The sequence below is a fragment of the Bombina bombina genome, chromosome 5 (assembly GCF_027579735.1).
Source record: "Bombina bombina isolate aBomBom1 chromosome 5, aBomBom1.pri, whole genome shotgun sequence".
In the NCBI taxonomy this organism is placed as follows: domain Eukaryota; kingdom Metazoa; phylum Chordata; class Amphibia; order Anura; family Bombinatoridae; genus Bombina; species Bombina bombina.
The window spans coordinates 530213172-530235970 of NC_069503.1; the positions used below are offsets into that span (position 1 = coordinate 530213172).

General features: G+C 42.9%; 1 protein-coding gene across 1 annotated transcript in view; it reads right to left on the reverse strand.

Moving 5' to 3' along the window:
- The window catches only part of LOC128660548 (TPR and ankyrin repeat-containing protein 1-like), a 327764-nt gene that overhangs the window by 113309 nt on the left and 191656 nt on the right, over positions 1 to 22799 (reverse strand). Inside the window, 1 exon segment of the mRNA XM_053714460.1 lies at positions 4340 to 4428. Coding sequence (XP_053570435.1) covers positions 4340 to 4428 — 89 coding nt within the window.

Genomic DNA, 22799 nt, shown 5'->3' on the forward strand with positions numbered 1-22799 from the left:
GAATTGACCTTCCTGGATGGAAGGAAGAAGTGTTCGAATGGTTTCCATCTTGAACGATGGAACCTTGAGAAACTTGTTCAAGATCTTGAGATCTAAGATTGGTCTGAACGTTCCCTCTTTTTTGGGAACTATGAACAGATTGGAGTAGAACCCCATCCCTTGTTCTCCTAATGGAACAGGATGAATCACTCCCATTTTTAGCAGGTCTTCTACCCAATGTAAGAATGCCTGTCTTCCTATGTGGTCTGAAGACAACTGAGACCTGTGGAACCTCCCCCTTGGAGGAAGCCCCTAGAACTCCAGAGAATAACCTTGGGAGACTATTTCTAGCGCCCAAGGATCCAGAACATCTCTTGCCCAAGCCTGAGCGAAGAGAGAGAGTCTGCCCCCCACCAGATCCGGTCCCGGATCGGGGGCCCGCATTTCATGCTGTCTTGGTAGCAGTGGCAGGTTTCCTGGCCTGCTTTCCTTTGTTCCAGCCTTGCATAGGTCTCCAGGCTGGATTGGCTTGAGAAGTATTACCTTCCTGCTTAGAGGACGTAGCCCTTGGGGCTGATCCGTTTCTGCGAAAGGGACGAAACTTAGGTTTATTTTTGGTCTTGAAAAGACCTATCCTGAGGAAGGGCGTGGCCCTTGCCCCCAGTGATATCAGAGATAATCTCTTTCAAGTCAGGGCCAAAGAGTGTTTTCCCCTTGAAAGGAATGTCAAGCAATTTGTTCTTGGAAGACGCATCCGCTGCCCAAGATTTTAACCAAAGCGCTCTGCGCCACAATAGCAAACCCAGAATTTTTTCGCCGCTAACCTAGCCAATTGCAAGGTGGCGTCTAGGGTGAAAGAATTAGCCAATTTAAGAGCACGAATTCTTCCATAATCTCCTCATAAGAAGAAGAATTACTAATAATCGCCTTTCCTAGCTCATCAAACTAGAAACACGCGGCTGCAGTGACAGGGACAATGCATGCAATTGGTTGTAGAAGGGAACCTTGCTGAACAAACATCTTTAGCAGACCTTCTAATTTTTTATCCATAGGATCTTGGAAAGCACAACTATCTTCTATGGGTATAGTGGCGCGCTTGTGTAGAGTAGAAACCGCCCCCTCGACCTTGGGGACTGTCTGCCATCAGTCCTTTCTGGGGTCGACTATAGGAAAACAATTTTATAAATATGGGGGGAGGTACTAAAGGTATACCGGGCCTGTCCCATTCTTTACTAACAATGTACGCCACCCGCTTGGATATAGGAAAAGCTTCGGGGGGCCCCGGGGCCTCTAAGAACTTTTCCATTTTACATAGTGGTTCTGGAATGACCAGATAATCACAATCATCCAAATTGGATAACACCTCCTTAAGCAGAGCGCGGAGATGTTCCAACTTAAATTTAAAAGTAATCACATCAGGTTCAGCTTGTTGAGAAATGTTTCCTGAATCTGAAATTTCTCCCTCAGACAAAACCTCCCTGGCCCCCTCAGACTGGTGTAGGGGCCCTTCAGAAACCATATCATCAGCGTTCTCATGCTCTACAGAATTTTCTAAAACAGAGCAGTCGCGCTTTCGCTGATAAGTGGGCATATTGGCTAAAATGTTTTTGATAGAATTATCCATTACAGCCGTTAAATGTTGCATAGTAAGGAGTATTGGCGCACTAGATGTACTAGGGGCCTCCTGTATGGGCAAGACTGGTGTAGACGAAGGAGGGGATGATGCAGTACCATGCTTACTCCCCTCACTTGAGGAATCATCTTGGGCATCATTTTTACTAAATTTTTTTATGACATAAAATACATATAGTTAAATGAGAAGGAACCTTGGTTTCCCCACAGTCAGAACACAATCTATCTGGTAGTTCAGACATGTTAAACAGGCATAAACTTGATAACAAAGCACAAAAAACGTTTTAAAATAAAACCGTTACTGTCACTTTAAATTTTAAACTAAACACACTTTATTACTGCAATTGCGAAAAAGTATGAAGGAATTGTTCAAAATTCACCAAAATTTCACCACAGTGTCTTAAAGCCTTAAAAGTATTGCACACCAAATTTGGAAGCTTTAACCCTTAAAATAACGGAACCGGAGCCGTTTTTATATTTAACCCCTTTACAGTCCCTGGAATCTGCTTTGCTGAGACCCAACCAAGCCCAAAGGGGAATACGATACCAAATGATGCCTTCAGAAAGACTTTTCTATGTATCAGAGCTCCACACACATGCAGCTGCATGCCATGCTGTCCTCAAAAACAAGTGCGCCATACCGGCGCGAAAATGAGGCTCTGACGATGATTAGGGAAAGCCCCTAAAGAATAAGGTGTCAAAAACAGTGCCTGCCGATATAATCATATCAAAATACCCAGAATAAATGATTCCTCAAGGCTAAATATGTGTTAATAATGAATCGATTTAGCCCAGAAAAAGTCTACAGTCTTAATAAGCCCTTGTGAAGCCCTTATTTACTATCTTAATAAACATGGCTTACCGGATCCCATAGGGAAAATGACAGCTTCCAGCATTACATCGTCTTGTTAGAATGTGTCATACCTCAAGCAGTAAGAGACTGCACACTGTTCCCCCAACTGAAGTTAATTGCTCTCAACAGTCCTGTGTGGAACAGCCATGGATTTTAGTTACGGTGCTAAAATCATTTTCCTCATACAAACAGAAATCTTCATCTCTTTTCTGTTTCTGAGTAAATAGTACATACCAGCACTATTTTAAAATAACAAACTCTTGATTGAATAATAAAAACTACAGTTAAACACTAAAAAACTCTAAGCCATCTCCGTGGAGATGTTGCCTGTACAACGGCAAAGAGAATGACTGGGGTAGGCGGAGCCTAGGAGGGATCATGTGACCAGCTTTGCTGGGCTCTTTGCCATTTCCTGTTGGGGAAGAGAATATCCCACAAGTAAGGATGACGCCGTGGACCGGACACACCTATGTTGGAGAAATTTGGGTTAGATTTTTTTTGATCAACGTACTCCATTGTCTATGGGGAGAAGTTAAAGTGGTTGCAAAATATCGGAAGTCCTGAAGTTAGCACGCATCGGGTTTCGCTCATGCACTTTTCACTTGTAATATGTGTGCACACCTGCCCAAATTAAAATGGTGCACGATGGTTAGTTCATGAGCGAAAAATATATTTAGCGTACCAATTGTAATCTGGCCTTGCATAGTTACATATCATTTTTTCTCCATATCGTAAGAATCCATGGAAACATGAAAGTTTTATAAACATTATTATTTTAAAATTAATGCGTCACAAAATACAGTACATCTATAATTGATGGAAAAATATTTCCAGTGATGTATATTTACAGTGATGAAGCATAGCTGTAAAAATATGACTAGAAAATATCACCTGAACATCTATATGAAAAAAAGAAGATATTTACCTCAAAATGTTCTAAGTATTCACACCCTATTGTAAAGGGTCTTAAAGCAGCCAATCAGGATGCTAGTCCCAGGACTTGCAAGGGAGTGTGCATCTGGCAAACTATTAAGGTAAAGAAAGTTTACTATGAAATTTCACAAGATTTCAGTGAAATCTCATGAGATCACAGTTTAGCATAACCTAAGTACAGCTGGTGCTGAATGGCTATTGTTTTATTTTTCTTCAACTTGCAGCTGGACAGTAGCTGAAGCATAACTGTTACCAGAGCACTTACTCTGGTGAGCTTAAGAAATTTTGAGGTGAAATATCTTCCTTTTTTACATAAAGATGTTCAGGTGATATTTTCTTGACAGCTTTTTATAGTTATGCTGCCCCACTTTCAAGTGATTTAGCATATGGGTATTATGTCCCTGTATAGGGATATTTAACTTGTACCATATACCAGCACTGCATTGAATTACTTTAAAATCATTTAACTTTCATTTTATAAGTATAATTTACAAAATAAATTAAATTCAAGAGCAGTTCAGACAAGAACCCTTGAAAAGCCTGATTAAATCCAAGTTTCTGGTCTCTTTTTGTGTGTGGCCATTTAGGGAGAAATTTAAATAAGCTTATTTAAATATGACAGAGGAACACGCAATCTAGTACAATTATCTGGAGGTATTTTACAGCAAAAGCAGGCACAATAAGTATGATGACGCAGCAATTAAATAGTTGTTGAGCAATCTATTAAAAGTAAAAACCCTTGAAGTGTATGAAATAAATATGGGAAGAACGGTTAGCTGGAAAGTTTAATCAATTTCTATGATGTTTTTCTAGGCATTTATCACCATGCATTAGTGCGCAGGTTATACAAACAACCACAGGACCTGAAGATGGAGAGACGTCACCATAGTGCAATTGCCAAGGATTTGCCTACACCTGAAGTAACTAAGTAAATGGACTTACCTTCCAACACTGGTTGTTGGCATAATAGTCTCCTTGTGCAATCCATTCCTCCTTAGTGGAGCTCTTAACAAACATGTTATCATCCAGAGCTAAAAAAAAAACCCAGGAGAAACATATGGTTCAATGAAAATTTTAAAATTGATGTATATTGACAACAAACATTTTAAAAGGACATTTCAACACAATTAATACTCAATAGAATGTTACATTCAAAGAAAATATTATCCTGAGAATAATACGTAGATGCATGTTTTTTAAATTAGCTTTTTAATGATTAAAAACATAAATGTTAAGTTGTAGTGTCCATAAAGCACCAGGCGCTGCCATGTTGTAACCTAGGTTTCATTGTATCACAGATATTTATGGTTTATGATTTACTCTGTAAATGAAGTAGAAGCTTGCAGATTTTGAATTTTTTTATTTTTTTTTGTTTTTAGTCTACTCCACTTTTATATTGTATATTATCGAGTCCTTAAAGGGACATACTAATGCAAAAAACAGAATTTATGTTTACCTGATAAATTTCTTTCTCCAACGGTGTGTCCGGTCCACGGCGTCATCCTTACTTGTGGGATATTCTCTTCCCCAACAGGAAATGGCAAAGAGCCCAGCAAAGCTGGTCACATGATCCCTCCTAGGCTCCGCCTACCCCAGTCATTCGACCGACGTTAAGGAGGAATATTTGCATAGGAGAAACCATATGGTACCGTGGTGACTGTAGTTAAAGAAAATAAATTATCAGACCTGATTAAAAAACCAGGGCGGGCCGTGGACCGGACACACCGTTGGAGAAAGAAATTTATCAGGTAAACATAAATTCTGTTTTCTCCAACATAGGTGTGTCCGGTCCACGGCGTCATCCTTACTTGTGGGAACCAATACCAAAGCTTTAGGACACGGATGAAGGGAGGGAGCAAATCAGGTCACCTAAATGGAAGGCACCACGGCTTGCAAAACCTTTCTCCCAAAAATAGCCTCAGAAGAAGCAAAAGTATCAAACTTGTAAAATTTGGTAAAAGTGTGCAGTGAAGACCAAGTCGCTGCCCTACATATCTGATCAACAGAAGCCTCGTTCTTGAAGGCCCATGTGGAAGCCACAGCCCTAGTGGAATGAGCTGTGATTCTTTCGGGAGGCTGCCGTCCGGCAGTCTCGTAAGCCAATCTGATGATGCTTTTAATCCAAAAAGAGAGAGAGGTAGAAGTTGCTTTTTGACCTCTCCTTTTACCTGAATAAACAACAAACAAGGAAGATGTTTGTCTAAAATCCTTTGTAGCATCTAAATAGAATTTTAGAGCGCGAACAACATCCAAATTGTGCAACAAACGTTCCTTCTTTGAAACTGGTTTCGGACACAGAGAAGGTACGATAATCTCCTGGTTAATGTTTTTGTTAGAAACAACTTTTGGAAGAAAACCAGGTTTAGTACGTAAAACCACCTTATCTGCATGGAACACCAGATAAGGAGGAGAACACTGCAGAGCAGATAATTCTGAAACTCTTCTAGCAGAAGAAATTGCAACTAAAAACAAAACTTTCCAAGATAATAACTTAATATCAACGGAATGTAAGGGTTCAAACGGAACCCCCTGAAGAACTGAAAGAACTAAATTGAGACTCCAAGGAGGAGTCAAAGGTTTGTAAACAGGCTTGATTCTAACCAGAGCCTGAACAAAGGCTTGAACATCTGGCACAGCTGCCAGCTTTTTGTGAAGTAACACCGACAAGGCAGAAATCTGTCCTTTCAGGGAACTTGCCGATAATCCTTTTTCCAATCCTTCTTGAAGGAAGGATAGAATCCTAGGAATCTTAACCTTGTCCCAAGGGAATCCTTTAGATTCACACCAACAGATATATTTTTTCCAAATTTTGTGGTAAATCTTTCTAGTTACAGGCTTTCTGGCCTGAACAAGAGTATCGATAACAGAATCTGAGAAACCTCGCTTCGATAAAATCAAGCGTTCAATCTCCAAGCAGTCAGCTGGAGTGAAACCAGATTCGGATGTTCGAACGGACCCTGAACAAGAAGGTCTCGTCTCAAAGGTAGCTTCCAAGGTGGAGCCGATGACATATTCACCAGATCTGCATACCAAGTCCTGCGTGGCCACGCAGGAGCTATCAAGATCACCGACGCCCTCTCCTGATTGATCCTGGCTACCAGCCTGGGGATGAGAGGAAACGGCGGGAACACATAAGCTAGTTTGAAGGTCCAAGGTGCTACTAGTGCATCCACTAGAGCCGCCTTGGGATCCCTGGATCTGGACCCGTAGGAGGGAACTTTGAAGTTCTGACGAGAGGCCATTAGATCCATGTCTGGAATGCCCCACAGCTGAGTGACTTGGGCAAAGATTTCCGGATGGAGTTCCCACTCCCCCGGATGCAATGTCTGACGACTCAGAAAATCCGCTTCCCAATTTTCCACTCCCGGGATGTGGATAGCAGACAGGTGGCAGGAGTGAGACTCCGCCCATAGAATAATCTTGGTCACTTCTTCCATCGCTAGGGAACTCCTTGTTCCCCCCTGATGGTTGATGTACGCAACAGTCGTCATGTTGTCTGATTGAAACCGTATGAACTTGGTCCTCGCTAGCTGAGGCCAAGCCTTGAGAGCATTGAATATCGCTCTCAGTTCCAGAATATTTATCGGTAGAAGAGATTCTTCCCGAGACCAAAGACCCTGAGCTTTCAGGGATCCCCAGACCGCGCCCCAGCCCATCAGACTGGCGTCGGTCGTGACAATGACCCACTCTGGTCTGCGGAATGTCATCCCTTGTGACAGGTTGTCCAGGGACAGCCACCAACGGAGTGAGTCTCTGGTCCTCTGATTTACTTGTATCTTTGGAGACAAGTCTGTATAGTCCCCATTCCACTGACTGAGCATGCACAGTTGTAATGGTCTTAGATGAATGCGCGCAAAAGGAACTATGTCCATTGCCGCTACCATCAACCCGATCACTTCCATGCACTGAGCTACGGAAGGAAGAGGAACGGAATGAAGTATCCGACAAGAGTCCAGAAGTTTTGTTTTTCTGGCCTCTGTTAGAAAAATCCTCATTTCTGAGGAGTCTATAATTGTTCCCAAGAAGGGAGCCCTTGTTGACGGGGATAGTGAACTCTTTTCCACGTTCACTTTCCAGCCGTGAGATCTGAGAAAGGCCAGGACGATGTCCGTGTGAGCCTTTGCTCGAGGGAGGGACGACGCTTGAATCAGAATGTCGTCCAGGTAAGGTACTACTGCAATGCCCCTTGGTCTTAGCACCGCTAGAAGGGACCCTAGTACCTTTGTGAAAATCCTTGGAGCAGTGGCTAATCCGAAAGGAAGCGCCACAAACTGGTAATGTTTGTCCAGGAATGCAAACCTTAGGAACCGATGATGTTCCTTGTGGATAGGAATATGTAGATACGCATCCTTTAAATCCACCGTGGTCATGAATTGACCTTCCTGGATGGAAGGAAGGATAGTTCGAATGGTTTCCATCTTGAACGATGGGACCTTGAGAAATTTGTTTAAGATCTTGAGATCTAAGATTGGTCTGAACGTTCCCTCTTTTTTGGGAACTATGAACAGATTGGAGTAGAACCCCATCCCTTGTTCTCTTAATGGAACAGGATGAATCACTCCCATTTTTAACAGGTCTTCTACACAATGTAAGAACGCCTGTCTTTTTATGTGGTCTGAAGACAACTGAGACCTGTGGAACCTTCCCCTTGGGGGAAGTCCCTTGAATTCTAGAAGATAACCCTGGGAGACTATTTCTAGCGCCCAAGGATCCAGAACATCTCTTGCCCAAGCCTGAGCGAAGAGAGAGAGTCTGCCCCCCACCAGATCCGGTCCCGGATCGGGGGCCAATATTTCATGCTGTCTTGGTAGCAGTGGCAGGTTTCTTGACCTGCTTTCCCTTGTTCCAGCCTTGCATTGGTCTCCAAGCTGGCTTGGCTTGAGAAGTATTACCCTCTTGCTTAGAGGACGTAGCACTTTGGGCTGGTCCGTTTTTACGAAAGGGACGAAAATTAGGTCTATTTTTTGCCTTGAAAGGCCGATCCTGAGGAAGGGCGTGGCCCTTACCCCCAGTGATATCAGAGATAATCTCTTTCAAGTCAGGGCCAAACAGCGTTTTCCCCTTGAAAGGAATGTTTAGTAGCTTGTTCTTGGAAGACGCATCAGCCGACCAAGATTTCAACCAAAGCGCTCTGCGCGCCACAATAGCAAACCCAGAATTCTTAGCCGCTAACCTAGCCAATTGCAAAGTGGCGTCTAGAGTGAAAGAATTAGCCAATTTGAGAGCATTGATTCTGTCCATAATCTCCTCATAAGGAGGAGAATCACTATCGAGCACCTTTATCAGTTCATCAAACCAGAAATATGCGGCTGTAGTGACAGGGACAATGCATGAAATGGGTTGTAGAAGGTAACCCTGCTGAACAAACATCTTTTTAAGCAAACCTTCTAATTTTTTATCCATAGGATCTTTGAAAGCACAACTATCCTCTATGGGTATAGTGGTGCGTTTGTTTAAAGTAGAAACCGCTCCCTCGACCTTGGGGACTGACTGCCATAAGTCTTTTCTGGGGTCGACCATAGGAAACAATTTTTTAAATATGGGGGGAGGGACGAAAGGAATACCGGGCCTTTCCCATTCTTTATTAACAATGTCCGCCACCCGCTTGGGTATAGGAAAAGCTTCTGGGAGCCCCGGCACCTCTAGGAACTTGTCCATTTTACATAGTTTCTCTGGGATGACCAACTTTTCACAATCATCCAGAGTGGATAATACCTCCTTAAGCAAAATGCGGAGGTGTTCCAACTTAAATTTAAATGTAATCACATCAGATTCAGCCTGATGAGAAATGTTCCCTGAATCAGTAATTTCTCCCTCAGACAAAACCTCCCTGGCCCCCTCAGATTGGGTTAGGGGCCCTTCAGAGATATTAATATCAGCGTCGTCATGCTCTTCAGTAACTAAAACAGAGCAGCCACGCTTACGCTGACAAGGGTTCATTTTGGCTAAAATGTTTTTGACAGAATTATCCATTACAGCCGTTAATTGTTGCATAGTAAGGAGTATTGGCGCGCTAGATGTACTAGGGGCCTCCTGAGTGGGCAAGACTCGTGTAGACGAAGGAGGGAATGATGCAGTACCATGCTTACTCCCCTCACTTGAGGAATCATCTTGGGCATCATTGTCATTATCACATAAATCACATTTATTTAAATGAATAGGAATTCTGGCTTCCCCACATTCAGAACACAGTCTATCTGGTAGTTCAGACATGTTAAACAGGCATAAACTTGATAAGAAAGTACAAAAAACGTTTTAAAATAAAACCGTTACTGTCACTTTAAATTTTAAACTGAACACACTTTAATACTGCAATTGCGAAAAAACATGAAGGAATTGTTCAAAATTCACCAAATTTTCACCACAGTGTCTTAAAGCCTTAAAAATATTGCACACCAAATTTGGAAGCTTTAACCCTTAAAATAACGGAACCGGAGCCGTTTTAAGCTTTAACCCCTTTACAGTCCCTGGTATCTGCTTTGCTGAGACCCAACCAAACCCAAAGGGGAATACGATACCAATGACGCCTTCAGAAAGTCTTTTCTAAGTATCAGAGCTCCTCTCACATGCGACTGCATGCCATGCCTCTCAAAAACAAGTGCGCCACACCGGCGCGAAAATGAGACTCTGCTTATGCTTTGGGAAAGCCCCTAAGAAATAAGGTGTCTAATACAGTGCCTGCCTATATTATTATATCAAAATACCCAGATAAAATGATTCCTCAAGGCTAAATATGTGTTAATAATGAATCGATTTAGCCCAGAAATGTCTACAGTCTAAATAAGCCCTTGTGAAGCCCTTATTTACGATCGTAATAAACATGGCTTACCGGATCCCATAGGGAAAATGACAGCTTCCAGCATTACATCGTCTTGTTAGAATGTGTCATACCTCAAGCAGCAAGAGACTGCACACTGTTCCCCCAACTGAAGTTAATTGCTCTCAACAGTCCTGTGTGGAACAGCCATGGATTTTAGTTACGGTTGCTAAAATCATTTTCCTCATACAAACAGAAATCTTCATCTCTTTTCTGTTTCTGAGTAAATAGTACATACCAGCACTATTTCAAAATAACAAACTCTTGATTGAATAATAAAAAACTACAGTTAAACACTAAAAAACTCTAAGCCATCTCCGTGGAGATGTTGCCTGTACAACGGCAAAGAGAATGACTGGGGTAGGCGGAGCCTAGGAGGGATCATGTGACCAGCTTTGCTGGGCTCTTTGCCATTTCCTGTTGGGGAAGAGAATATCCCACAAGTAAGGATGACGCCGTGGACCGGACACACCTATGTTGGAGAAAATGACATGTCTTGTAATCTTTACAGATGTAATTTGTGCATTACTGATTCTAGATAACCTTTTTTTTTTTTACATTTTCCAACATATGCATGCTCAAATATGGTCTACACATATTATATAGTAAAGCACTTTATCAAAGACTTTCATTCTTTGTTTGCCAAATCCATATTCTAGTGAAAAATGTGCACCAACCAACTGAACTGATCTACAGAGGACATTAAAACAGTGTGCTAATGACCGTCATGGGTCCTATAGACTTCCGCACTATATTAAAGGGACATTCCAGCCAAAATTAGATTCCACATGGGTGCATTTCAGTTTTAAATAGAAGCATTTTTGTATTATACATCTATTAGCAAAAAGGCTTCTTATAAAAGCTATAGCTGTATCAAAAGTGTATTTAATAAGTAAAGTGCACCAGCATTTTAAACACAGCACATGCTCAGAGAGCCTAAGGTGCTGGTATCATTTGGCAATGACTCAATTTGTTAATTGCTGAAATGATACAAGCCCCACTGGTGATCTGAGCAGCTGCAGCATTTAAATTGCTGGTGCACTGAGAATATCCAGCTATGCTTCACATGAACGTGCAGAGAAAAATATTAACACTAAAACAGTGACCGGAATGTCCCTATAATACCATTCACTCCTCTAGACCAGTGTTTCTCAACCTTTTTGTAGCAAGTACCCCTGTAGGCATACAGCTTTTTCTTATGTACCCCAACTGTAGCACAAATATTATTGATCTTTTACAAGAACAAAAATGGAAATCATGTGTATCACTTGTTTTTACAAACTTCTATCAGATATATTAATAAAGTAAATATATGGCAATCAGATATTTGTGTTAGGTTTTCCGGAATTTAATATTTGGCAATAATACAACAGAGAATATTAAACACATAAAAAGGAAATGTATGCTTACCTGATAAATTTATTTCTTTTTTGATATATAACGAGTCCACGGATTTCATCCTTACTTGTGGGATTTATCCTCCTGCTAACAGGAAGTGGCAAAGAGCACCACAGCAGAGCTGTATATATAGCTCCTCCCTCCCCTCCACCTCCAGTCATTCGACCGAAGTTAGGAAGAGAAAGGAAAAGCCAAAGGTGCAGAGGTGACTGAAGTTTAATAAAAATAAATACATACCTGTCTTAGAAATGACAGGGTGGGCCGTGGACTCGTATATATCGTAAAATAAATAAATTTATCAGGTAAGCATACATTTCCTTTTCTTTTACAAGATATGACGAGTCCACGGATTTCATCCTTACTTGTGGGATACAATACCAAAGCTACAGGGCACAGATGAAAGGGAGGGACAAGACAGGAACCTAAACAGAAGGCACCACTCCTTGAAGAACCTTTCTCCCAAAAACAGCTTCAGAAGAAGCAAAAGTATCAAATTTGTAAAATCTGTAAAAAGTGTGAAGAGACGACCAAGTTGCAGCCTTGCAAATCTGCTCAACAGAAGCATCTTTTTTAAATGCCCATGAGGAAGCCACAGCCCTTGTAGAATGAGCCGTAATTCTTTCAGGAGGCCGCTGTCCAGCAGTCTCATATGCCAGACGGATGATACTCTTCAGCCAAAAAAAAAAAAGAGGTAGCCGTAGCTTTCTGACCCCTACGCTTTCCAGAAAAAACAATGAATAATGAAGATGATTGACAGAAACCCTTAGTCGCCTGCAAGTAAAACTTTAGGGCATGAACCACATCCAAGTTATGCAACATACGCTCCTTCTTAGAAGAAGGGTTAGGACATAATGAAGGAACAACAATTTCCTGATTAATATTCCTATTAGAAACAACCTTAGGAAGGAAACCAGGTTTGGTACGTAAAACCAACTTATCAGAATGAAAGATAAGGTAAGGCGAGTCACATTGTAACGCTGAAAGCTCAGAAACTCTACGAGCAGAAGAAATAGCAACCAAAAACAAAACTTTCCAAGATAACAACTTAATATCTATGGAATGCATGAGTTCAAACAGAACTCCTTAAAGAACATTAAGAACTAAATTCAAACTCCAGGGTGGAGCAATTGGTCTAAACACAGGCTTGATTCTGGTCAGAGCCTGACAAAAAGACTGAACGTCTGGAACATCTGCCAAACGTTTGTGTACAAAAATTGACAAAGCCGAGATTTGTCCCTTTAAGGAACTTGCTGATAACCCTTTCTCCAATCCTTCTTGGAGAAAAGACAGAATCCTGGGAATTCTAATTCTACTCCATGAGTAGCCCTTGGATTCACACCAATAAAGATATTTACGCCATATCTTATGGTAGATCTTTCTAGTGACAGGCTTACGTGCCGAGAACCCTCGCTTAGATAAAATCAAGCGTTCAATCTCCAGGCAGTCAGTTGCAGAGAAACTAGATTTGGGTGTTGAAAGGGTCCCTGAATGAGAAGGTCCTGCCTCAATGGAAGCCTCCACGGCGGCAGAGAGGAAATGTCTACTAGATCGGCATACCAAGTCCTGCAAGGCCATGCAGGCACGATGCTTGATCCGAGCAATCACCCGGGGAAGGAGAGCAAACGGTGGAAACACATAAGCTAGGTTGAACGACCAAGGCACTGCCAAGGCATCTATCAGTTCGGCCTGAGGATCCCTTGACCTGGATCCGTATCTCGGGAGCTTGGCATTCTGACGAGACGCCATCAGATACAATTCTGGTCTGCCCCATCTGAGAATCAGAGTGGCAAAGACCTCCAGATGGAGTTCCCACTCCCCCGGATGAAACGTCTGTCTGCTTAAAAAGTCCGCTTCCCAGTTGTCCACTCCTGGGATGTAGTTTGCTGACAGATAACAAGAGTGAGCCTCCGCCCATCAAATTATCTTTGATACCTCTGTCATCGGTAAGGGACTCTTTGTTCCCCCTTGATGATTGATGTAAGCCACAGTCGTGATGGTGTCCGACTGAAAGCGGATGAATTTGGCCGAAGCCAACTGAGGCCACGCCTGAAGCGCATTGAAAATTGCTCTCAATTCCAGAATATTGATTGGAAGTAGAGACTCCGACTGAGTCCACACACCCTGAGCCTTCAGGGAATTCCAGACTGCACCCCAACCTAGTAGACTGGCGTCCGTTGTCACTATCACCCATGAGGGACAGATGATCCGACGACAACCACCAAAGAAGAGAGTTTCTTGTCTCCTGACCCAGGTCTATCTGAGGAGACAAATTTGCACAATCTCCATTCCACTGCCTGAACATGCTCAATTGTAGCGGTCTGAGATGAAAACAATCCTATTACCTCCATGCACGGAGCCACTGATGGCCGAGGAATGGACTGAACTGTTCGGCATGTATTCAGACTCTTTAACCTTCTGACCTCCGTCAAGAAAATTTTCATGGATATGGAATCTATCAGAGCTCCCAAGGAGGGAACCCTTGTCTGTGGAATTAATGAACTCTTTACCAGATTCACCTTCCACCCGTGAGTCCTCAGAAAGGACAGAACCATGTCTGTATGAAACTTTGTCAGATGGTAAGACGACGCCTGAATCAGAATATCGTCCAGATAAGGCGCCACTACAATACCCCACGGCCTGAGAACCGCCAGAAGGGACCCTAGAACCTTCGTGAAGATCCTGGGTGCTGTGGCCAACCCGAAGGGAAGAGCCACGAACTGAAAATGTTTGTCTAGAAGGGCAAACCTTAGGAACTGGTGATGATCCTTGTGGATAGGAATATGAAGATATGCATCCTTCAAGTCCACGGTAGTTATATATTGACCCTCCTGGATCAATGGCAGAATTGTTCGAATAGTCTCCATCTTGAAGGATGGGACTCTGAGAAACTTGTTTAGACTTTTTAGATGTAAAATGGGTCAAAACGTGCCCTCTTTTTTGGTAAAAGATTTGAGTAAAATCCCTGTCCCTGTTCCAGTCTTGGAACGGGACGAATTACTCCCATAGTAGAGAGGTCTTTTACACAACGTAAGAACGCCTCTCTTTTTATCTGGTCTACAGACAATCGCGAAAGAAGAAACCTCCCCCTTGGGAGAGAATTTTTGAATTCCAGCTGATACCATTGGGAAATGATTTCCAGTGTCCAAGGATCCTGCACATCTCTTACCTAAGCCTGGGCAAAGAGAGAAAGTCTGCCCCCTACTAGATCCGGTCCCGGATCAGGGGTCGCCCCTTCATGCTGTCTTGGTAGCAGCAGCGGGCTTCTTGGGTTGTTTACCCTTGTTCCAAGCCTGGTTGGGTCTCCAGACGGCCTTGGCCTGAGCAATATTCCCTTCTTGCTTGGCGGAAGAAGAGGAAGAAGAAGGGACTACTTTAAAATTCCGAAAAGGAACAAAAATTATTTTGTTTACCCCTCAGTTTAGAAGTCCTATCCTGAGGTAGGAGATGACCCTTACCTCCCGTAATGTCAGAAATTATTTCTTTCAAGTCAGGCCCGAATAGGGTTTTGCCCTTGAAAGGAATAGCCAAAAGCTTTAACTTAGATGACACATCAGCTCACCAAGATTTTAACTATAACACTCTACGCGCTAAAATGGCAAATCCAGCATTCTTAGCCGCCAATTTGGCAATCTGAAAGGCGGCATCAGTAATAAAAGAATTAGCCAGCTTAAGAGCCTTAATTCTATCTAAAATATCCTCTAAATGAGTCTCAACCTTAAGAGACTCTTCTAAGGCATCAAACCAGAAGGCCGCCGCAGTGGTAACTGGTACAATGCAGGCCGTTGGTTGTAAAAGGAAACCCTGATGATTAAACAGCTTCTTTAGCAGACCCTCCAATTTCTTATCCATAGGATCTTTGAAAGCACAACTGTCCACAATAGGAATAGTTGTACGCTTAGCTAGGGTAGATATAGCTCCCTCCACTTTAGGGACTGTCTGACAAGAGTCCCGAACAGTGTCAGCTATGGGATACATCTTTTTAAAATTAGGGGACGGTGAGAACGGGATACCCTCCGAAATTCTCTTAGGAACCGGGAAAACATCAGTGTAAACAGGTACCTCTAAGTATTTGTCCATCTTACACAATTTCTCTGGTGGTACCACAATAGAGTCACAATCATCCAGAGTCGCTAAAACCTCCCGAAGTAACAGGCGGAGGTGTTCAAGCTTAAATCTAAAGGCCATGACGTCCGAGGCAAGACACTTCCCGAATCGGAAAGTTCCCCGACCCCCAAATCAGATCCCTATGAGGGTACATCGGAAATAGCTAACAAAGCCTCAGAGGACTCAGCATTCACATTAACTGTTGTCCTGCTGTGTTTGCCCTGTAATACTGGCAACTTGGATAATACCTCTGTAAGGGTAGTTGACATAACTGCAGCCATATCCTGCAGAGTAAATGAATTAGACGCAGCTGAAGAACCTGGCGTCGTTTGTGTGGGCGTTAAAGGTTGTGACGCTTGGGGAGAATTTGGTGGCATATCCTGAATCATCCTTAGGCACACATTCTTTACATAAAATATGCTCTTTACATTGTAAGGCCCTATCAGTACACAAGGGACACAAAGTAAGAGGGGGTTCCACACTGGCATCTAAGCACATAGAACAAGTAGTTTCCTCAATGTCAGACATGTTCAACAGACTAGCAATAGCAATAATAGTCGTTCTTTACTTAAAATATTGAGCTCTGAGTTCAATTATATAACCAAAAAATGATGACAAAAAACGTGTACTGTGCCTTTAAATAATAAAAACGCAACAATTTTGTTGCAATTATGGCAAAAATAGAGTTTGCGATAATAAAAATTGCCTTTATGTGTTCCAATAAACCTTACAATATTGCACCGCTTGTTTGTCAAGCTATTTATCAAATAATGTCAACTTTTATGAATGTTATGAATTTTGTCAACACTTAAAGGCCTCTGCACCTCACCACAGCTCTGCTGTGGCGCCTACCTGCTCCCAAAGTACGCTGCTTCGACTTAGATAGTGATCCTAAGTCCCTCTGTATCACTGGGGTACAAAACAACTTTGGCCCCACCGGAGCTCAGAACCGTGCTGCTTGTCCCGGGTGAAGACTGTGCGACTGAGCGCACAAAAATAGGCCCCGCCCACCGTGGGCGTACTCGAGCCGCACTTTAGCCCGCATGGGCCGAAAAAAACAAACATGTCACTAATATTATCTGAATGAGAAATGCCATGTGCCCCTCATCATTGCCAAAAAACACTTAATAAAGCTCTCTCTCAGGCCTGTTATTTTGCTTAACCCACACAAACACCAGCCCATAGATAGCAAAACCGCATCTCCCAGCGTCAGCCCACATATAAATAATTGAAATTCAAACACACTGAATAGATCAATATAATAAAAGGGGATCCAGGAACATCATTTTTATATCTATAGTGCTTACTGAGAATCCCTCCCCAGTTAGGGAAAAAATGTCAGCCTGTTCTGATATAACCAGTCTCCCCAGAAACAAATGACTAAACATACCTTAATGCTGCTTGTAGCATGACACGGTCCTCCACTCTGAAGATATTTCTTTACACTACCTTCTACTGCTCAGTGGAAGACCAACTGGATCTTAGATAATTTTTGCTAAGATCATTAGTATCAGGGCAGAAAATTAAGATGTCTCCACTCCTCCTAGGGATTAAGTGACTGATGATTTCTCCCTGAGAAAAATAGTACCAACTGGCACCATTTTAAAATAAAAAAAAAACTTCTTGATTGAAGAAAATAAAACTAACACCTTACTTTACCTCTTCCTAGTACTAACATAGGCAAAATGAATGACTGGAGGTGGAGGGAAGGGAGGAGCTATATATACAGCTCTGCTGTGGTGCTCTTTGCCACTTCCTGTTAGCAGGAGGATAAATCCCACAAGTAAGGATGAAATCCGTGGACTCGTCATATCTTGTAAAAGAAACAGAGATATATTGTCCATTTATACTAATGATTATATGCAATTAATCAGCTTTTAGCATTAAAAAAAAGAAAAAACAGAATTTATGCTTACCTGATAAATTACTTTCTCCAACGGTGTGTCCGGTCCACGGCGTCATCCTTACTTGTGGGAATATCTCTTCCCCAACAGGAAATGGCAAAGAGTTCCAGCAAAAGCTGGCCATATAGTCCCTCCTAGGCTCCGCCCACCCCAGTCATTCGACCGACGGACAGGAGGAAAAAACAGGAGAAACTATAGGGTGCCGTGGTGACTGTAGTTAGAGAAAATAATTCATCAAACCTGATTAAAAAACCAGGGCGGGCCGTGGACCGGACACACCGTTGGAGAAAGTAATTTATCAGGTAAGCATAAATTCTGTTTTCTCCAACATTGGTGTGTCCGGTCCACGGCGTCATCCTTACTTGTGGGAACCAATACCAAAGCTTTAGGACACGGATAAAGGGAGGGAGCAAATCAGGTTACCTAAACAGAAGGCACCACGGCTTGCAAAACCTTTCTCCCAAAAATAGCCTCCGAAGAAGCAAAAGTATCAAATTTGTAAAATTTGGCAAAAGTGTGCAGTGAAGACCAAGTCGCTGCCTTACATATCTGATCAACAGAAGCCTCGTTCTTGAAGGCCCATGTGGAAGCCACAGCCCTAGTAGAGTGAGCTGTGATTCTTTCAGGAGGCTGCCGTCCGGCAGTCTCGTAAGCCAATCGGATGATGCTTTTAAGCCAAAAGGAGAGGTAGAAGTCGCTTTTTGACCTCTCCTTTTACCAGAATAGACGACAAACAGAGAAGATGTTTGTCTGAACGCTTTTGTAGCTTCTAAATAGAATTTTAGAGCACGGACTACGTCTAAATTGTGTAACAAACGTTCCTTCTTTGAAACTGGATTCGGACACAAAGAAGGTACAACTATCTCCTGGTTAATATTTTTGTTGGAAACAACCTTTGGAAGAAAACCAGGCTTAGTACGCAAAACAACCTTATCTGAATGGAACACCAGATAGGGCGGAGAACACTGCAAAGCAGATAACTCAGAAACTCTTCTAGCAGAAGAAATAGCAACCAAAAACAAAACTTTCCAAGATAACAACTTAATATCTATGGAATGTAAAGGTTCAAACGGAACCCCTTGGAGAACAGAAAGAACTAGATTTAAACTCCAGGGAGGAGTCAAAGGTCTGTAAACAGGCTTGATCCTAACCAGAGCCTGAACAAATGTTTGAACATCTGGCACAGCTGCCAGTCGTTTGTGTAGTAAGACAGGTAACGCAGAAATCTGTCCCTTTAGAGAACTTGCTGACAATCCTTTATATCCAAACCTACTTGTAGAAAGGCAAGGATCTTAGGAATTTTGATCTTATTCCATAGGAATCCCTTGGATTCACACCAGCAGATATATCTTTTCCATATTTTATGGTAAATTTTTCTAGTTACCGGTTTTCTGGCTTGAACCAGAGCATCTATCACAGAATCTGAAAACCCACGCTTTGATAGAATCAAGCGTTCAATTTCCAAGCCGTCAGCTGGAGGGAGACCAGATTTGGATGTTCGAATGGACCCTGTACAAGAAGGTCCTGTCTCAAAGGTAGCTTCCATGGTGGAACCGATGACATATTCACCAGGTCTGCATACCAAGTCCTGCGTGGCCACGCGGGAGCTATCAAGATCACCGAGGCCCTCTCCTGCTTGATCCTGGCTACCAGCCTGGGAATGAGAGGAAACGGTGGAAACACATAAGCTAGGTTGAAGGTCAAAGGCGCTACTAGTGCATCCACTAGAGTCGCCTTGGGATCCCTGGATCTGGACCCGTATCAAGGAACCTTGAAGTTCTGATGAGACACCATCAGATCCATGTCTGGAATGCCCCATAATTGAGTTAATTGGGCAAAGATCTCCGGGTGAAGTTCCAACTCCCCCGGATGGAATGTCTGACGACTCAGATAATCCGCCTCCCAGTTTTCCACTCCTGGGATGTGGATCGCAGATAGATGGCAGGAGTGATCCTCCGCCCATTCTATTATTTTGGTCACTTCTCTCATCGCCAGGGAACTCCTTGTTCCCCCCTGATGATTGATATAAGCAACAGTCGTCATGTTGTCTGATTGGAATCTGATAAATCTGGCCTTTGCTAGTTGAGGCCAAGCCCTGAGAGCATTGAATATCGCTCTCAGTTCCAGAATGTTTATCGGGAGAAGAGACTCTTCCCGAGACCAAAGTCCCTGAGCTTTCAGGGATTCCCAGACCGCGCCCCAGCCTGCTAGACTGGCGTCGGTCGTGACGATGACCCACTCTGGTCTGCGGAAGCTCATTCCCTGGGACAGGTGGTCCAGGGTTAGCCACCAACGGAGTGAGTCTCTGGTCTTCTGATCTACTTGAATCACTGGAGACAAGTCTGTATAGTCCACATTCCACTGTTTCAGCATGCACAGTTGTAATGGTCTTAGATGAATTCGCGCAAAAGGAACTATGTCCATTGCTGCAACCATCAACCCTACTACTTCCATGCACTGAGCTACGGAAGGACGTGGAATAGAATGAAGAGCTTGACAAGCGTTTAGAAGCTTTGACTTTCTGACTTCTGTCAGGAAAATCCTCATTTCTAAAGAATATATTATTGTTCCCAAGAAAGGAACTCTTGTCGACGGAGACAGGGAACCTTTTTTCTATGTTCACCTTCCATCCGTGAGATCTGAGAAAGGCCAGAACGATGTCTGTGTGAGCCTTTGCCTTTGAGAGAGACGACGCTTGTATCAGAATGTCGTCCAAGTAAGGAACTACTGCAATGCCCCTTGGTCTTAGAACCGCTAGAAGGGACCCGAGTACCTTTGTGAAAATCCTTGGAGCAGTGGCTAACCCGAATGGAAGGGCCACAAACTGGTAATGTTTGTCCAGAAAGGCGAACCTTAGGAACTGATGATGATCCTTGTGGATAGGAATATGTAGATACGCATCCTTGAGATCCACGGTAGTCATAAACTGACCTTCCTGGATTGTAGGTAGAATCGTTCGAATGGTCTCCATTTTGAACGATGGAACCCTGAGAAATTTGTTTAGGATCTTTAAATCCAGAAATGGTCTGAAAGTTCCCTCTTTTTTGGGAACTACAAACAGATTTGAGTAAAATCCCATTCCCTGTTCCGCCGATGGAACTGGGTGTATCACTCCCATCTTTAACAGGTCTTCTACACAATGTAAAAATGCCTGTCTCTTTATTTGGTTTGAGGATAAGTGAGACATGTGGAACCTTCCCCTTGGGAGTAGTTCCTTGAATTCCAGAAGATAACCCTGGGAGACTATTTCTAGTGCCCAGGGATCCTGAACATCTCTTGCCCAAGCCTGAGCGAAGAGAGAGAGTCTGCCCCCTACTAGATCCGGTCCCGGATCGGGGGCTACTCCTTCATGCTGTTTTGTTAGCAGCAGCAGGCTTCTTGGCCTGCTTACCCTTGTTCCAGCCTTGCATCGGTTTCCAGGCTGGTTTGGTTTGGGAAGCATTACCCTCTTGCCCAAAGAGAGTTTTACCCTTGAAAGGGATATTAAGCAATTTTGTCTTGGAAGATACATCCGCTGACCAAGACTTTAGCCAAAGCGCTCTGCGCGCCACAATTGCAAACCCTGAATTTTTCGCCGCTAATCTAGCTAATTGCAAAGCGGCATCTAAAATAAAAGAATTAGCCAACTTAAGTGCGTGAACTCTGTCCATAACCTCCTCATACGGAGTCTCTCTACTGAGCGACTTTTCTAGTTCCTCGAACCAGAACCACGCTGCTGTAGTGACAGGAACAATGCACGAAATGGGTTGCAGAAGGTAACCTTGCTGTACAAAAATCTTTTTAAGCAAACCCTCCAATTTTTTATCCATAGGATCTTTGAAAGCACAATTATCCTCGATAGGAATAGTAGTGCGCTTTTTTAGAGTAGAAACTGCCCCCTCGACCTTAGGGACTGTCTGCCATAAGTCCTTTCTGGGGTCGACCATAGGAAATAATTTCTTAAATATAGGAGGGGGGACAAAAGGTATGCCGGGCTTCTCCCACTCCTTATTCACTATGTCCGCCACCCGCTTGGGTATAGGAAAAGCGTCGGGTGCACCGGAACCTCTAGGAACTTGTCCATCTTGCATAATTTTTTTGGAATGACCAGGTTGTCACAATCATCCAGAGTAGATAACACCTCCTTAAGCAGTGTGCGGAGATGCTCTAATTTAAATTTAAATGTCACAACATCAGGTTCAGCTTGTTGAGAAATTTTTCCTGAATCTGAAATTTCCCCATCTGACAAAACCTCCCTCATGGCCCCTTCAGATTGGTGTGAGGGTATGACAGAGCAATTATCATCAGCGCCCTCCTGCTCTTCAGTGTTTAAAACAGAGCAGTCGCGCTTTCTCTGATATGTAGGCATTTTGGATAAAATATTTGCTATGAGGTTATCCATTCCTGCCGTCAATTGTTGCATAGTAATAAGCATTGGCGCGCTAGAAGTACTAGGGGCCTCCTGCGTGGGCAAAACTGGCGTAGACACAGAAGGAGATGATGTAGAACTATGTCTACTCCCTTCATCTGATGAAACATCTTGGGCAATTTTACTATCTGTGGCAGCACTGTCCTTACTTTGTTTGGACGCTATGGCACAATTATCACACAATTTTGAAGGGGGAGACACATTGACTTTCATACATATAGAACATAGCTTATCTGAAGGTACAGACATGTTAAACAGGCTTAAACTTGTCAATAAAGCACAAAAACCGTTTTAAAACAAAAACGTTACTGTCACTTTAAATTTTAAACAGTGCACACTTTATTACTGAATATGTGAAAAAGTATGAAGGAATTGTTCATTTACCAAATTTTCACCACAGTGTCTTAAAGCATTAAAAGTATTGCACACCAAATTTCAGAGCTTTAACCCTTAAAATAACGAAACCGGAGCCGGTTACAGTTTTAACCCCTCTACAGTCCCAGCTACAGCCTTTGCTGCGACTTTACCAAACCCAGGGGGGAATACGATACCAAATGAAGCCTTCTAGGAACCTTTCCAACTACTTTCAGATCCACACACATGCATCTGCATGTCTTGCTCTCAAAAGTAACTGCGCAGTAATGGCGCGAAAATGAGTCTCAGCCTACAACTGGGAAGGCCCTTCCTGACTGGAAAGGTGTCTAACTCAGTGCCTGACGTTAAAAAACGTTCCCCAAGCTTATAAGTGTGAATTTCAAGCATAAACATGTA